This window comes from Mastigoproctus giganteus, chromosome 2 (assembly GCF_048544385.1).
Source record: "Mastigoproctus giganteus isolate SK-2022 chromosome 2, ASM4854438v1, whole genome shotgun sequence".
In the NCBI taxonomy this organism is placed as follows: Eukaryota; Metazoa; Arthropoda; class Arachnida; order Uropygi; family Thelyphonidae; genus Mastigoproctus; species Mastigoproctus giganteus.
Window position 1 is genome coordinate 89,499,624 of NC_143576.1, and position 17,436 is coordinate 89,517,059.

The 17,436-nt window shown below is 39.2% G+C and overlaps 1 protein-coding gene across 1 annotated transcript in view; it reads left to right on the forward strand.

The window, feature by feature from the left end:
* Positions 1 to 17,436, forward strand: part of LOC150089404 (nose resistant to fluoxetine protein 6-like) — a 142,185-nt gene that overhangs the window by 83,614 nt on the left and 41,135 nt on the right. Inside the window, exon 11 of the mRNA XM_090389431.1 lies at positions 13,394 to 13,516. Coding sequence (XP_090245557.1) covers positions 13,394 to 13,516 — 123 coding nt within the window. The remainder of the gene's footprint in view (positions 1 to 13,393; positions 13,517 to 17,436) is intronic.

Below are 17,436 nucleotides of genomic sequence, written 5' to 3' on the forward strand. Positions count from 1 at the left end.
ATTTTTAGACCACCCGAATAATTAAATTCATCTGCCGTACTGTGTGTTTTATATCTGTTAATTGCGTGGGTTCTATGGTCGATTTCTCTGTTTTGTTGGACGAAAAACCCCAGATTCTGGGGAAAAAACCTTGCTATCTACGCCTGAGACCGACTAACTCAGCCACTGAATGAAAAAAGCCCATTAAAGTTCCTCGCGTCATCGACAGGATTTGAACCAGAGACTTTTCCGCCCGGTGTGGGGAGGACGGTGACAAAAACACTGTGCTACACGCGTAGACTATTAATCCTAAAGGATTCCATTAGCAAAATATAGGGTAAAAGGACCCAGTAATGTCCCTACTTCATTTAATTTGAAACAAAATTTGATGCAAATTCGCTGCTAAGTGAATTACATAATTTTCAAATGTCACGAAACACGTTAAACACCATCTATTCAACAAACGCTAATTCAGACTGACTGCAGATAAACGGACGATTTCATACGATGTTATGGCTAGACGATTACCAAACATATTACAAGTCATATGTAATATGTACATCCCAACTTATTTCTAGGCGCCTTAGCATATATTCGTAATAGGCCTATTATCTTCACCATATCCACCTGTCCGTCCTCATGTAATAACTCGACTCACAGTGGATAGCTTTTCATAAAATCTTATACTTGGACCTTTTAAAAAGATTTGTTCAGTCATCCCAAATTTCATTGAAATCGGACTAACAGAATTCCGGATTTTATTATTTATTTTTTTCATACATATACCATAGGCTATCCATATACGTGGTCAAATACTAAACAGTTCGGTTAGTATATATAAAAATATCGTTCAAATGAATGTATGCTGACGAACTGCTTGAAGTAGAAGAGCAAGGGAAGAAAGGTGGTAATCAATGGGTGCTGCTCTTCGTGGACTAATGTTATTAGTGGAGTCCCACAGTGTTCGGTGTTGGGTCCACTGTTGTTTTGTATATTTAGCAATGATATTGATGTAGTTATATCAGGCTTAGTGTCGAAGTTTGCAGATGATACAAATGTTGGCAGGGTTGTTAATGACAGTAATAGCAGTGTGCTACTGCAACAGGATCTAGAAAATTTGGGCAGATGGGCTGAGAAGTGGCAACTGAAGTTTAACCTTGACAAATGCAAAGTACTATATATGGGTAGAAGTAACCCCAGTGAAACGTACCAACCGTGTGGTACTACACTTAAGGTGGTAGAAAATGAAAAATACCTGGGAGTCATTTTGCAATCAGATATGAAGTTTTCTGAGCAATGCAGACAGGCTGCCAGGGCAGGTCATGGGGTTTTGTCAATGATATATAGGAATTTTGTTAGCAGAGAAAAAGGAGGTGATTGTCCCTCCGTATAAGGAAATGGTCAGGCCACGCTTGAGTACTGCGTACAGGTCTGGAGGCCTCATTTTAGGAAGGATATAGATTTGCTTGAGCGTGTACAGAGAAGGGCAATTGAGGTGTATAAGGCCTTGAATGGGTTGAGCACGCTGAATTCTGAAGGGATTTCTCCACTTGTTCAAATTAGAACCTAAGGGGTCATAAATTCAAATTAAGGAAAGACAGATGTAGAATAGATGTGCGGAAATTTTCCTTTAGCCAGAGGATGGTTAATTGCTGGAACAAACTTCCATCTGTCGTTGTGGAAGTTGATAGGTTGAATAATTTAAGGAGGAACTGGACAGGAATTTGGAGGGAATGGTTGTGTGAATTTTTTTTTTTTTTTTTTTGGCTGACGCTGCATAATCTCATACACTTGCATCACATGCCACTACTACAACTTGTAAAATTTTATATACACCGATAAGCCAAAACATTATTCTTAAATTATAGGTGAAAACTTCATACCTTTTTAGTAGGACTTAATCTCTCAACAGTCAATCGCGAATGATTATAATATGAACTTACCCCCCCCCCTGCATAGTCATAAATAAAGCAAGTTAAAATAGCTATTAATTAAAATAATCATGCCTTCAACTCTCACATCACGTCAAGGGAATCGGAAAGCATTACGGAAAGACGGCGGCTACCAACCTCCAAAAAACCAACCAACATCACAAGCTATCAAGAGAATTGAAAAATTGGCAAAATTCTAAAAACGACGAAACAAATAAATAAATTTTCACACCTAAATTAAACTTTAAAACCGTTTTTCAACTTCTTTTAAGAAACCACCTTACTCGGTTTGTTACCGTGTTCACAAGAAGTACAAAAGTGATTCGTGAATGATATCCTCCCCCCTGTTTTATATCAAATTAACGACACCTGACCCGAGATTATTGATATAAACCAATTGTATGAATTTGTATTCATGCATTCGCGTAAGTGTCCACGAGTCTGAAATATTATAAGGTCTGCGTATATTAATAGAGTTAACATTTAATCTAATTTCTAATGTTTTTTTTTTCGGCAATTAATAATTTAAAATATTCCCGCTGTTTATTAAGAACCTTCGATTTATTAAAAAGGAACACATGTCCATCAGTGATCAAATGAAACGCAAGCTCAGATGCATCCGTCCTACCTGATGCCACATGCTTCTGTGTCCTTACCGAAACTAAATTTTGGGTCAAGCCAATAAGTAGAATTGCACTCACCACAAGAAATATTGTAAACAATATTGTGAGCTTACTCATGGGTTGTGGAACAATCTTAAATTCAGTGTTCTTAAATATGTTAATAAATTGTCTATACCAATGTTGTATATACGGAACTTTAATAAAATGTTTGTGATCCACCCTGTCATTTGTTGTACCCGTCTCCAATTTATATTCCGCCTGTTGATTAATCTGCGTAATGGTACCTAATGAATAACCCCTATTTAAAAATCTTTTTGTCAGTTCCGTGAGCTCATCCAATAAGGATTCTTGAGTAGAGCTGTATCTATATGCATTATGAAACTGGTTAAAAATAATGTTCCTTTTATATGTAAAAAGGTGGTAGCTCGAACGGTGCCCAAATTTTCCAGTATTCGTTGGCTTCCTATAAATTAGAAAAAAAAAAAATGTTTTCATTAACCCTGTTTAAAGAAAAATTTAGAAAATTTATGGATTTGTGCTGCGGGATTTTCATTTATAGAGTGAACTTAAGTCGAATATGAATGTTATTAAATGTATCCAGGACCTCCTGTACTATATATTTATTAGTAATTATTAAGATATCATCAAGATATCTACCGTAGAATGTTATGTTAGGGTGAAGTGGCGTTAAGTATACCTGCTCGATCTTATTTAGATAAATTTCAGCAACCAATCCACTGAAGCTAAGTTCCATCGGTAACCCGAATATCTGCTTCTATTACGTCAAGGGCTTATTCTACATGTACATTGATGTACAAGGAAACAACATCTAAAGAGGAAAATTCGTCACCTTCATGTAGCGTTTTTTCTTTTAAATGGTTGAATAACATCTCCGAATTCTTTAAACTAACCTTAACGTTAAACGCAAAGGTTTAATAATGTTGTAAAAGGTATTCCGTGAGCGATGCAAAAGCTGTGTTTCTGTAAGAAACAATAGGTCTAATAGGGTATCCTCTTTTATGAAGTTTGACTTGTCCGAAAAGAGTTGGTACCGCATTAGTCCTAGCCTTAAGGGATTTTAAAATGGCCATCAAAATATAGTCTTATTTTTCTGTACTCAGTTAACTCGCTATTAAATTGTTTAATCAAGTTGTCAAACACCGCTTTCTCTACAACCTGGTATGCAGAAGTGTTAGATATAATATTACTCAGTTTGTCTATATAATAAATTTTATTTAAGACCACAACTGTATCACCCTTATCCGCTTCTGTACAATAATATTGTTGTTCCGTCGCAATATTTGGAGACCAATGTTTGTTGTTTGTTTGTTTGGTTTTTAGGAGCATTAGCAACTAAAGCCATATTGCTCCAGGATATGCGGTGGTCATTCCCTGACCTTTCCGCATCCTCCGTATTTGGTGGTGACGGGCTCGAACCCCGGTATAATCAAGAAGCGTGTACTACACACTGCTGCTCCTTCCCACCTGGCTACGGAGGCGCCGGAGACCAATGCTCTCTTCTTTTGATAACTTAGTTATATACGGGTCCCTATTCTGATTGATAATACCATTGATCTGCTGTATCAACTCTTCCCTATTTTTAACGTTTCCATAAACCAAATTCAATAACTGTTTGCTTTTTTGGAAGACATCTGGGAGGTAAATTTTAATTGAGCCCCGTACTTGAAAGATTAATTTGTGGATTGGACAATTCATAAGAGGATAAATTGACCACACCATGGTTGGTAATATTCTCTTCTGTATGTGTTACACAAGATTCCGTCGTATCACCCTCTCCGTAATTATACGCTGTAGACCCACTCCCCCTTCGTCTTGTCTTGTATTATTCCCCCTACAAACCTCTTAGAAGAAGTTAAAAAAAGTTTTAAAGTTTAATTTTTATGTGTGAATTAATTTATTTTTTCGTCGTTTTTAGAATTTTGCGACAATTGCTTTTCAATTGTGATGTTGGTTGGTTTTTTTGGAGGTTGGTGGCCGCCGTCTTTCCGTAATTCTCTCCTATTCCCTTGACGTGATATGAGAGTTGAAGGCATGATTATTTTAATTAATAGCTATTTTAACTTTATTTATTTATGACTATGCACGGAGGGGGAATAGGTTGATATTATAATCATTCGCGATTGAGTGTTGAGAGATTAACAGTCCTACTAAAAAGTAGGAGGTTTTCACCTATAATTTAAGACTAATATAATAGTAGGATGTATTGGGCTTCATAGCCCTTTTGATTTGAATTAGCAATCGATAGATATATAACTTGACTTATCATTTGTTTCTCCCCCTCACCTGAGCCATTTCATTCACATTTTTAATTCGTTGGGGTTTTTAGGTTAATTTCGTAAATATGAGAGATTATTTACATAACATTATCCACGCATACATTGACACTACTTTGCAATATGAAGCACAGAAGTTTCATATAAAATTTTGCATTAGCGAGAATCTAATCCAAAAATTTGCGAGGGTGTCATTAAAACAAAGGGTAGCAGGCATTAAGAAATTAGCACGTAGGGTTTCGCAAAAAATTGTGAGGTTAACCTTGGATTTCAGAGTTTGCAAAAAAGAAGAGTTACTTTTTCCAACTACAACGTTTACGTAATAAGATAAATTACATATTAATCATTGGGCTTATCTAAAATCAAATATCGAAATAAGGAAACAGGCGCAAGCAAGTGAAATAAACATGACACACCAAGGCCGCCGTAGCCTAGTGGTCAGGCGTACATAAGTACACGTGCCTTGAGTGCCCGGGGTTCAAGCCCGTGACTGCTGAATACGGTGCTGTTTCTTGTATTCTGTCTATCTTGTGAACTCCTCTGACTGTTTCTTCGTCCCGGAGTATAAACAGAAAATTTATTTTTATTTTACAACGCTTACTTCGTATGAGAATAATAACACTGCAGTAGAGGTTTGGCGTAGGGGGGGGGGGATAATACAAGACAAGACGAAGGGGGAGTGGGTCTACAACGTATAATTACGGAGAGGGTGATACGACGGAATCCTGTGTAACACATACAGAAGAGAATATTACCAACCATGGTGGGGTCAATTTATCCTCTTATGAATTGTCCATTCCACAAATTAATCTTTTAAGTACGGGGCTCAATTATAATTTACCTCCCAGATGTCTTCCAAAAAAGCAAACAGTTATTGAATTCGAATTTGGTTTATGGAACGTTAAAAATAAGGAAGGGTTGATACAACAGATCAATCAGAATAGGGACCCGTATATACTTAGGTTATCAAAAGAAGAGAGCATTGATCTCCAAAAATTACGACGGAACAACAATATTATTGTACAGAAGCGGATAAGGGTGATACAGTTGTGGTCTTAAATAAAATTTATTATATAGAAAACTCAGTAATATTATATCTGACAGTTCTACATACCAGATTGTAGAGAAAGTGGTGTTTGACAACTTAATTAAACAATTTAATAGCAAGTTAACTGAGTACAGAAAAAAAAACAAAAAAGACTATATTTCGATGGCCATTTTAAAATCCCTTAAGGCTAGGACTAATGCGGTACCAACTCTTTTCGGACAAGTCAAACTTCATAAAAGAGGATACCCTATTAGACCTATTGTTTCTTACAGAAACACAGCTTTTGCATCGCTCGCGGAACACCTTTACAACATTATCAAACCTTTGCGTTTAACATTAAAGTTAGTTTAAAGAATTCGGAGATGTTATTCAATCATTTAAAAGAAAAAACGCTGCATGAAGGTGACGAGTTATTCTCTTTAGATATAGTTTCCTTGTACACCAATGTACATGTAGAATAAGCCCTTGACGTAATTTTTTTTTTTTTTTTTTTTTTTGATTTGGTAGTTGTTGGCGCATCGGCTTCTGTGACCATATTGCACCTCCCAAAGTTTTTTCAGTACTTTGATCCAAGCCCGAGGCGGGAATCGAACCCGCGACCTTGACGTAATAGAAGCGGATATTCGGGTTACCGATGGAACTTAGCTTGAGTGGATTGGTTGCTGAAATTTATCTAAATAAAATCGAGCAGGTATACTTAACGCCACTTCACCTAATATAACATTCTACGGTAGATATCTTGATGATATCTTAATAATTACTAATAAATATATAGTACAGGAGGTCCTGGATACATTTAAAACATTCATATTCGACTTAAGTTCACTGAATAAATGGAAATCCCGCAGCACAAATCCATAAATTTTTCTTTAAACAGGGTTAATGAAAACATTTTTGATTTTAATTTATAGGAAGCCAACGAATACTGGAATATTTTTGCACCGTTCGAGCTACCACATTTTTACATATAAAAGGAGCATTATTTTTATCCAGTTTCATAATGCATATAGATACAGCTCTACTCAATAATCCTTATTGGATGAGCTCACGGAACTGACAAAGATTTTTAAATAGGGGTTATTCATTAGGTACCATTACGCAGATTAGTCAACAGGCGAAATATAAATTGGAGACGGGTACTACAAATGACAGGGTGGATCACAAACATTTTATTAAAGTTCCGTATATACAACATTGGTATAGACAATTTATTAACATATTTAAGATTTTTCCACAACCAATGAGTAAGCTCACAATATTGTTTACGATATTTCTTGTGGTGAGTGCAATTCTACTTATTGGCTTGACCCAAAATTTAGTTTCGGTAAGGATACAGCAGCATGTGGCATCAGGTAGGACGGGTGCATCTGAGCTTGCGTTTCATGTGATCACTGATGGACATGTGTTCCTTTTTAATGAATCGAAGGTTCTTAATAAACAGCGGGGATATTTTAAATTATTAATTGCCAAAAAAAAGCATTAAAAATGAGATTAAATGTTAACTCTATTAATATACGCAGACCTTATAATAATTCGGACTCGTGGACGCTTACGCGCATGCATGCAAATCATACAATTGGTTTATATCAATAATCTCGGGTCAGGTGTCGTTAATTTGATATAAAACAGGGGGGGGGGGAGTATCACTTTTGTACTTCTTGTGAACACGGTAACAAACCGAATAAGGTGGTCTCTTAAAAGAAGTTTAAAAACGGTTTTCAAGTTTAATTTATGTGTGAATTAATTTATTTGTTTCGTCGTTTTTAGAATTTTGCGACAATTGCTTTTCAATTCTCTTGATAGCTTGTGATGTTGGTTGCTCTTTTGGAGGTTGGTGGCCGCCATCTTTTCCGTAATTCTCTCCGATTACCTTGATGTGAGAGTTGAAGGCATGATTATTTTAATTAATAGCTATTTTAACTTGATTTATGACTATGCACGGGGGGGGTAAGTTCATATTATAATCATTCGCGATTGAGTGTTGAGAGATTAACAGTCCTACTAAAAAGGTAGGTTTTCACCTATAATTTAAGACTATTATAATAATAGGACGTATTGGGCTTCATAGCCCTTTTGATTTGAATTAGCCAACACATTATGAACAGCGAGTAGTTCTACAAATCGAAGCAACTGCAGGTGAACTACGGCTCGTCGCGGGTCGGGACACTGTATGAAAAACACCTGATACTGAGCTCCGTTAATCAGCGTTACTCTTGTTGTTCAGATGGGAAAGGCAGCGGACTTGAGCGAGTTTGACAAGGTCAAATTATAATGGTCAGACGACTAGGTCAAAGCATGTCCGAAACGGCACGGCTGGTAGGATGCTCACGGTCAGCCGTGGTTAGTACCTACCGAAATGGTCCGCGGAGGGAAAATCCACGAACCACCGGCGAGGTGTTGGACGACCACGACTCATCGATTCTCGAGGTGTGTGAAGGCTCTCCCGGATGGTACGTGGCAACATTAGGGCGACCGTGGCGCAACTCGCCGGTAATTGAAATGCTAATGACGGGAGTAATGTGTCACAACACACAGTACATCGAACCCTGCTGAAAATAGGGCGGTGTAGCCGCAGGCCACTCAGAGTGCCTACGCCATGATAACCACGGTTCACCGGCGACAGCGCCTACAATGGGCACACGAGCATAGAAACTGGACCTCGAGAGATTGGAAGAAGGTTGTCTGGTCCAGTGAATCACCCTTTCCTGTTGCACCATGTGGACGGCCGGGTACGTGTGCGTCGTTTACCTTGGTGACGGTGTAATGCTTTGGGAGATATTCTACTGGGATACTCTGGGTCCAGCTATCCATGTGCCGGGCACTCTGACGTCTACCACCTACCTAATCATCCAATCTACCTTCAAATATGCTTCATCAATTTGGTACAAAAAGGTAACCACAGTAGTAAATAGAAGAACCTTGGACAGTATCCAGCGGTCAATAATTCTGACAATCACACGAGCTCTCTGGACTCTCAGCGCGCAAGCACTCCAGGTTCTGGCGGGAGTCCTCCCGCTGGATCTGAAAATCATTAGGATCGGTGGACAGAGTCCACTAAAGGGGAAATCACCAAGAAGTTCCTCCCGAGCGTAAACAGTCTTTCCAAAACCCCCGAGTTGGTTCCAACCGGGGCTCCATGTCATCTTTCTGCTCACCGGGCACGGGCCATTTAATGCAAAACTGTCTAGCTTCCGAATCACTGAGGATCCCCGTTGCTTCTGTGGCCGCGAGGAGACATGGTAACATCTCATGTATGACTGCGGCCACTATGAGGAACTGCGATGCATGCACACCACTGCTATCACCTACTTCCCACAGAACATGGAACAGCATCTTCTCGACTTGGAACATGAATACAAAGCTCTTACCATCTTTGCACAGAAACTCTCTGCTAGAAGGAGAACACTTATAGCAAACCACCACGCACAGCACCCAGAAGTTGATGATGAATCACGAAACTAGGACTAGAGAAAACTGTAATACACAAGAAAACTGTACCAAAATAACCTACAACCACGAACATGACCATCATCTAGCCTTGTTCACGTGGGAACTGACAACCAGGAAGACCTACGTCCGAACCAGACAAACTGACACAGGACTTGACATGAACCGGATACAAATTTTTCGCACTGGACCACTAGTTGGATGGCCAACGCATCAACTAAGAAAATGATATCACCAGGACCCAAGGCAGCATCCTCATAACATGCACACTTGGCGACTTGAACAGGTTACATGACCAACCACAGGACGAGACTTGCCTCATGTATGACTTTACGACTGGATTTGACTCTTACATTTAACATAATCACCAACGAAGATCCGGTTCAGATCGCTTGGACTCTTCACGTACTCTCTACTGCCAATGCCTGATGGCGATCTGTACTGGGCTCCCTTGCTTGGTACCTTTACTCCCTTTCCCCTAGTGGGGAGGAGGAGACAGTCTTGTCTCCTCTCCTCCCCTGCCAACCATTTTCTTCTCCTGGTGGGGCACGGGCCTGCCTCACCGAACATCCTGGGGTCACCTTCTCTATCGTCCCCATACTTCTGTATTTTTCCCCAGCCTTCCGTCCCCCCCTTAGTCTGCTTAATACGCCAGCGTATAACTCCACAATATGAGAAATGCCAAATGGTGTACGTAGTAATAATATTAATAAAAAATACACGCACATGGCATAATACACTACGAATTGGAAATTCACTACAGAACAGTTCTGTAGGCCAATAAACCTTGAAACGGTCACCAGGGGAGTCTGATGCTGCCAGGAGCTTCCGAGAATAGGTAATAACAGTCTTCCCTACTGGGGAAGTGTTGCCTATTCGAGGAGTTTCAGTAGTGCGAGTTGAAGGAGTTATTGTCCATTTCATTCTTCTACACCGTTTCTTTTCTTCTTCCTCTCTTACTATTACTCTCCGCTACTTTTTGCTTTCTAAGTCTATTATCCAAGTGGATAATAGACTTAGAAAGCACTATGGTAGAATTGTTCATTAACTGTGTACGCATATAAATGTATGTATCTGTATGAGACATGCCATATAGGCAGTCTAGATTTGAGTGAAAGAACCAATAAGAAAATTCCACAGGACAGGAATTAAGACAATCAGAAAACATTTCGTTTATTGCACAAATATTGATGAGAAAAGTTTAACAGAGAGAGAGAGAGAGGGAGAGTGTATGTGTCTACGGATGTAGAATAGAAACGTAAGATGCTTAACGTAAGAGATGCATAAATTGTCATGTGGGTATAATTTTTTTTAATAATATTATATACTAATGCGTGTTTTATTAAATTTGTTGAAATATTGCCATTATCTTAAAATTACAAATATGCAAAAATATTAACAGGCGATCACAGATCTTTAATCTCCAAGGGATTATAAAGACTATATGCGGTGGTTTTCCTTGAGTCTTTCGCACCTGTATGTACAAGTTTACAAGTCTATCGTTCCGTATATACAAGGTCGATTTGCCTGAGAGAGCGATAGAGCTCTTCCTAGTAAAAATAAGCGAAAGGGAGAAGCCTCGCTTCGCTCTTCAGCTTGAGACCGGCTAACCACAACGCGAGTGAAAAGGCTGCTAGAAATTCCATTAATTTATAAACGGAATCGAAACTAGGCCTTTTCAAACTGTGCAAAAGTGACTAAGTCTGACTAAGCCCCTATATACCGAAACGAAGGATTTTCTACAGATACTTCTCAAAAGGAAAAGCTGTTTTGATTTGAAACAATGCAGTGATGCTACAACGTTTATTTATAAAGGTGTTTCATACGAAAAATATTAATGCCAATGAGGGGAGAAAACAATTTTTTTTTTACAGAGAGAATAAAATAATACAGTACTGGTATAGTGAAAGAACCTAAGAGGTGTGGCTAAGAAGTTCGAGCAACGATTTTATAAGTTAAAGCCGAACTTACCAATTAATTGCAATTGTGGCCCCTCAGTATAGTTCTCAGCTCTACATATCCATTCTCTTCTGCTACGATTGGAAGCATTTCTATTAATTCGTTTACTGATATCGATTATAGCGCCCTCGAAGCAGTAGACTTCCTACAAAGACCCAAAATATAGCTTTTCAGTGAAGATTTTATATTCGGGAATAGAAAGAAGCCTATGGAGCGTCTTTTCATTCACAAATATAAAAACTTCCTCTTTAACTAGAAATTCACTCCGATAAAACACTGGCTCACTTTACTGTGAGGCAATTTCTGAGTGGCAAACAATTTTCATAACGGAAAATCATCCCTGCTTGTCTTGATTTACTATATCTGGTTTCTTTCTATTCTGAAGGATGAAAACATCGGTGGAAAGAAAACATTTTGGGTCTTTGGAGGAAACCTAGTAGGGATATTATTATTTTATTATGCTAACGTCTCCCAAGCGTAATATATCCGTATAAATGCATTAGAAGTGTGTGTTCACGGGCCGATTTGCATGTTGTGCTAACTGAAAAACCTAGAATGACTCATGGAGAAACCATACTCCTCTGCCTGAGATCTGAAAACTACAGCCTCGATTGAAGAGGACTTTAGAAATTTCTCCAGTCGTAGACGGAAATGGCACACAGACCTCTCTCTCTCTCTCTCCAAAGTGACAAGTGGCGAAACCACTATACTGTCACAGCAGTCTATAACAGGAATAAAATAAAAAAATAAAATAAAATAAGTCATGTTAGGGTTATCCGAGAACCTCATTCACCCATGTGCATTACGTTTATAAGTTTTGTATATTCACTTGTCGGCTAGCCACGATTGAGACCGAATAACTTGGCCACATAGTGAAAAAAAGCCCATAAAAATTCTTGGCATTGTTGAGAGGATTCGAACCGGGCCTTTTCCATCCGCTGCGGGGATGACAGTAATTATACCAATTGTACGGTATAAGAGGGATAAAAACAACAGGTGGCTGGAAGTCACTGACTAGCCTTCTCTTCCACAGGTTAGTACGGATGGGAGGCTAAGGAGCAACTCGACCGCTCCATTGTTCTTTTTTTTTTTTTTTTTTTTTTTTACTTTAGTGCGTCGATAGTACCGAAATCAATATCAGTAAAACGAGTTTCAGAAATGTTGTTACAATCGCGTCAGAAGAAAATAAAATTACGTAGGGATATCCAAGAACTACTTTGAAAACATAAGTTCTCGCGAAGAGGGGGGTTGAAGGGAATAAAGCCATCCCATGATCATTTTTTTATATTATATAATTGTACTGTCACTCATTGGGCCTTTTAAAAACTACCAATATGGAATGCACGAGCTCCCCCTCCCAAAACAAAAATTTCCGTGTGGCTTTTGTGTCTTTCAAACAGGAAGGCACAAAAGCAGATAAGTAAAAATGATGAAATTAAGAAATTTTCAAATGCATAATAAACTACAATTCTTGGATCCTCGCGCACAATGCATATATGCACCTACTTCTCACCAGGCGAGAAAGGCTCAGATGTACATTCAGATGAATTAGTTTATCTCAGGCGAGAGTTGCGTGCTTTTTTTTTTTTTTTTTTTTCCTCACCTGGAAACTCGGGTTTTCGTCTAGCAAGCAAATCGACCACAGAACACAAGCAATTTACAAAATAATATATACGGACCAATATAATCTAATTTACTGATACACCTAAAAAACTCTACAACAACAATTCTTGGAGTCAAATGTCTTTTCCTCACTTTTCTGGTTCTTCTTGAAAAGTTATTTTATTATTCCAAGTAATGCAGTCCCCAAGAATATAAAACGTATGATGCAATTTCATAATGGACACGTTCCACAGTGGCCCATTCTACTACTTTTTAATGAATTTGTCCTTGTTTTCTTTACAGATTAATGGATCACATTGTATTATACGGCATTCGCAAAGATTGAACTGTTCTTGTTTTGCTGTATCTATTCTAACGTGCAAAGTAAATAATAGTTATACCGCCAATTCTTATAAATTACCTTTTATTGTCTAGCACTGTCTAGAATTTTCCTTGAACTGATCTTGATTTAATACAGAATGCTATATTTTTATTATTATTTACATACAGGCGATCAGCAGTTGGAATAGCCATAAATATTCTCTTAATTGGAGCTTCCATTATTGGAATAGGAGTCTTTACAGAGTCGAAGAAATTACCGCCAGCAGTTCTTTTCGCACAAATAGATGGAGAGTACGTATCTTTTTAATATGCATATATTTTAACGTGTACGTCATAACAGATACAGAGCCCCGGCTTATTGCAGTGGCTCCTACGATTTTCGCTGCTGACCCTATTGACGAAGTAGTTAAAGTCCCAGGACCCACGGCTTTCGGTACTATTATTTATTTCTATGTTAAACTTTAATTTCATTTTGTTTCAGGTAATCTGTTTTTACCACGCATGTTTTCTCAATTTTTCCATGGCAATTACACCTGACAATTCAGCACCTCCACATAATACACTGATAACAATATACAGTATATACACACATGTGTATATATATAAAAGAATGTCCCAAAAGTTTCGCGACTGGTTTTCTTTTCAATTGGTAGCTATTCATATATATATACACACACAAATCTACGTATTATATTCTTCAATCACATTCTTTTCACTTTGCTACCCCTAAAATTCTTCAACACTCTGATCTATTAGTGCAATACAAGAGCAGGAGTGTCTATTATTATCCTAGTACCTTCCTAACTTCGCCTCCCATTAGCTAAATAGCCAGACACGAGGCCAATAATAGTCAATTTTTTCCTGCATAAGGACCACCGATATGCAAATCTATTGCATCAGCGGTTTGATGTTAGTATTATTCCGTCGTTGCATGGATTTGTTTAGCGTTCGAAATGCAATGGTTCCCTAACTGTTATTGGCCTCGTGGTCCTCCGTCGAGATGGGGCATAATGGTCAGTCTATTTTATTTTATTTTTTTAATTATTATTTTCAGTTTATTTGGTCACGTAATGTTGTTAGTCCACGTTTCCACCTTAGTGAAATTTCACATAATTCGGAAACCGCTGCCTATTAGGGGACACCACTAAATTTCTTTTGAATTGTCTAAATTATTTTAGGAACGTTGCTTCAATATTACCATCATCTTTAATTCCTTCCTCCACCCCCCCCCTATTTTTGTTATTTTGTTAGGTTAAGTTCATTTTCACTCTACTGTATGCCATGCTACTAGCATATATTATATTTTAGTTTATATATACAGGGTGTTTCAGTTAAACGTTTCAGAACTTCTAAGAGGGGTAGGGTACATCCTGACAACTCGAAATCATATAGCAATGTGGGGTCGGAAATGCTTTCCTGAAGCGGTGTTGTACACAGAAGCACCATAAAGAAAAGAGACCGTAAGTGAGAAATCGTTTTAATAATACATGAAAAGAAACAAAAGGTACATGGATTAAAGTAAGTGTTCGAAGTTTCTTCCACGGGCTACAATGCACGCCTCACATCTCCGACGCATGGACATCCGAACATTCTGGAATACTCCAGGCGAATTTCGAATTTCTTCGGCAGCTACTGCGATTCTTGCAACCAGCTCCTCAGCATTGTCAACAGGGGTGTCATAAACTAGCGATTTCATATGACCCCAGAAATAAAAATCAAGACATGATAGGTCGGGTGACCGAGCAGGCCAACGCACGGGACCACCACGTCCCGTGCGTTGGCCTGCGAGATCACCTCATCGGACCTTACCTGTAACCGTGTCATCTAACCGGACCTATCTACTTGATCTTTCTGCAGCAAGTATTGCCACAACTTTTGAAAGATGAACAGATTTCTGCATCGACGCAACAAACAATGTGGTTCCAACACGATGGAGCCCCTGCCCATTATAGCGGAGATGTTCGTAACTACCTGGATGTCACATTTGGTCAACAGTGGATCGGACGTGGTGGTCCCGTGCGTTGGCCTGCTCGGTCACCCGACCTATCATGTCTTGATTTTTATTTCTGGGGTCATATGAAATCGCTAGTTTATGACACCCCTGTTGACAATGCTGAGGAGCTGGTTGCAAGAATCGCAGTAGCTGCCGAAGAAATTCGAAATTCGCCTGGAGTATTCCAGAATGTTCGGATGTCCATGCGTCGGAGATGTGAGGCGTGCATTGTAGCCCGTGGAAGAAACTTCGAACACTTACTTTAATCCATGTACCTTTTGCTTCTTTTCATGTATTATTAAAACGATTTCTCACTTACGGTCTCTTTTCTTTATGGTGCTTCTGTGTACAACACCGCTTCAGGAAAGCATTTCCGACCCCACATTGCTATATGATTTCGAGTTGTCAGGATGTACCCTACCCCTCTTAGAAGTTCTGAAACGTTTAACTGAAACACCCTGTATATATATATATATATATATATATAAAAACTCAGTGTGTGTGTATATATATATATATATATAAAAACTCAGTGTGTGTGTGTATATATATAGAGAGAGAGAGAGAGAGACTGAGTGTCACTGAATTATGATCACATACCTAATACTTCGCAGGTCCTCCTTTTGCCTTCAGTACAGCAGCTATCCGACGTGGCATTGATTCAACAAGATGTCGGAAGCGTTCGGAAGGTATGGCCAACCAAGCTGTGTGTAATGAGGTCAGTAATGCAGGTATGGAGGTGACTGGTGTATCCAGACGCCTGATATGCCTTTCCACAGTGTCCCACAAGTGCTCTATGGGATTGATTGATATCGGTGGAGTTCGGTGGCCAATCGATATGCTGGAAGTCAGAACTGTGTTCCTCAAGCCATCCCTGCACAACAAGTGCCCGATGGCTCGGCGCATTGTCATAGTGGAAGACACCATCGCCATTGGGGAAAAAAGTGTAACATAGCGGGGTGTACACAGTCAGCAAGCAGTTAACAATAGCTGAGACCACTAATACGTTGTCTGAGTCTACTGATACATATGCACCAGGAATCCAAGTTCCTGCCAGTGAAACATGCCCACACCATACAACCGCCTCCACCGGCCTGCAGTTTTGATACCATACATGATGGATTAAGAGCCCATGTTGTTGACGCCAAATCCGTAAACGACCATCCACGGTGTGGAGTAAATAACGTGACTCGTTCGACCAGCACACCTTCTTCCAGTCTTTTAAGTCCAACTTGCATGCTGTTTGCACCAGGCGAGTCTTTTATGTTGATGAACCTTGGTTAGGAGAGGATGCCGTAGGGGTCATCTGCTGGTATAGCCCATACGTGCGAGCGTGCGACGCATGGTCATGCCAGATATTGTTCCGGGTTGGCCCTTGTTGTATTGGATAGTTAACTCTTCAATAGTACTGCGCCTGTCCGCCTGTATAAGTCGTCAGACCTGGCGCTCACCTCTAACATCAACCTTTCGCTGACCTTTGCAGGTTTGCCGTTGGGTCATTGTTTGACCATTTTGATTCCAGATCTGGTACACTTTAATCACGGCTGTTCTCGAACACCCCACCAGTTCAGCCGTTTGAGAAATCCAGGCACCAGCTCGTTGAGCATCCACAATCTGTCCTTTATCAACGTCCGATAAATCCTTCCTTCTGCCCATCACACACACACATTTACTACCTACTGAAACCTTATCTATGCTATATAGGTCGACGAACTGCGCATTCTCATACCTCACGTGGTCAACGGGTCGCATTCAGTTTTCATAGGGGTGGTCATAATTCAGTGATCACTCAGTGTGTATATATATATATATATATATATAGAGAGAGAGAGAGAGAGAGATATGGAAACAATTTGGAAAAAAGAACGACGAAAGAAATAAATATACGAGGACAGAAGTAGAAAAGGAAGGAATATGTATCTTAAAAAATTTTGAAAATATATAGCCAAAGTTATAAGCCAATAAATAATAAATTTATATCGGAGCCACCTGACCGCGCCGATGCCAAAAAGGTGTGAAAAGTCACAACTATGATACGATAAAACCAACCACAAAAGAAAAAAAAAATAGATATAGGAAACAAAGCAAGGTACAAATAATGGACGACCGTTGCATCCAATCTCGTCAGATGGGTCCCCTGGATATAACAGCTTCCAATATTACTGCATTTAGACTGTAATGCAAATTACTGCGCCTGACGACAGACATTCACTGAAAG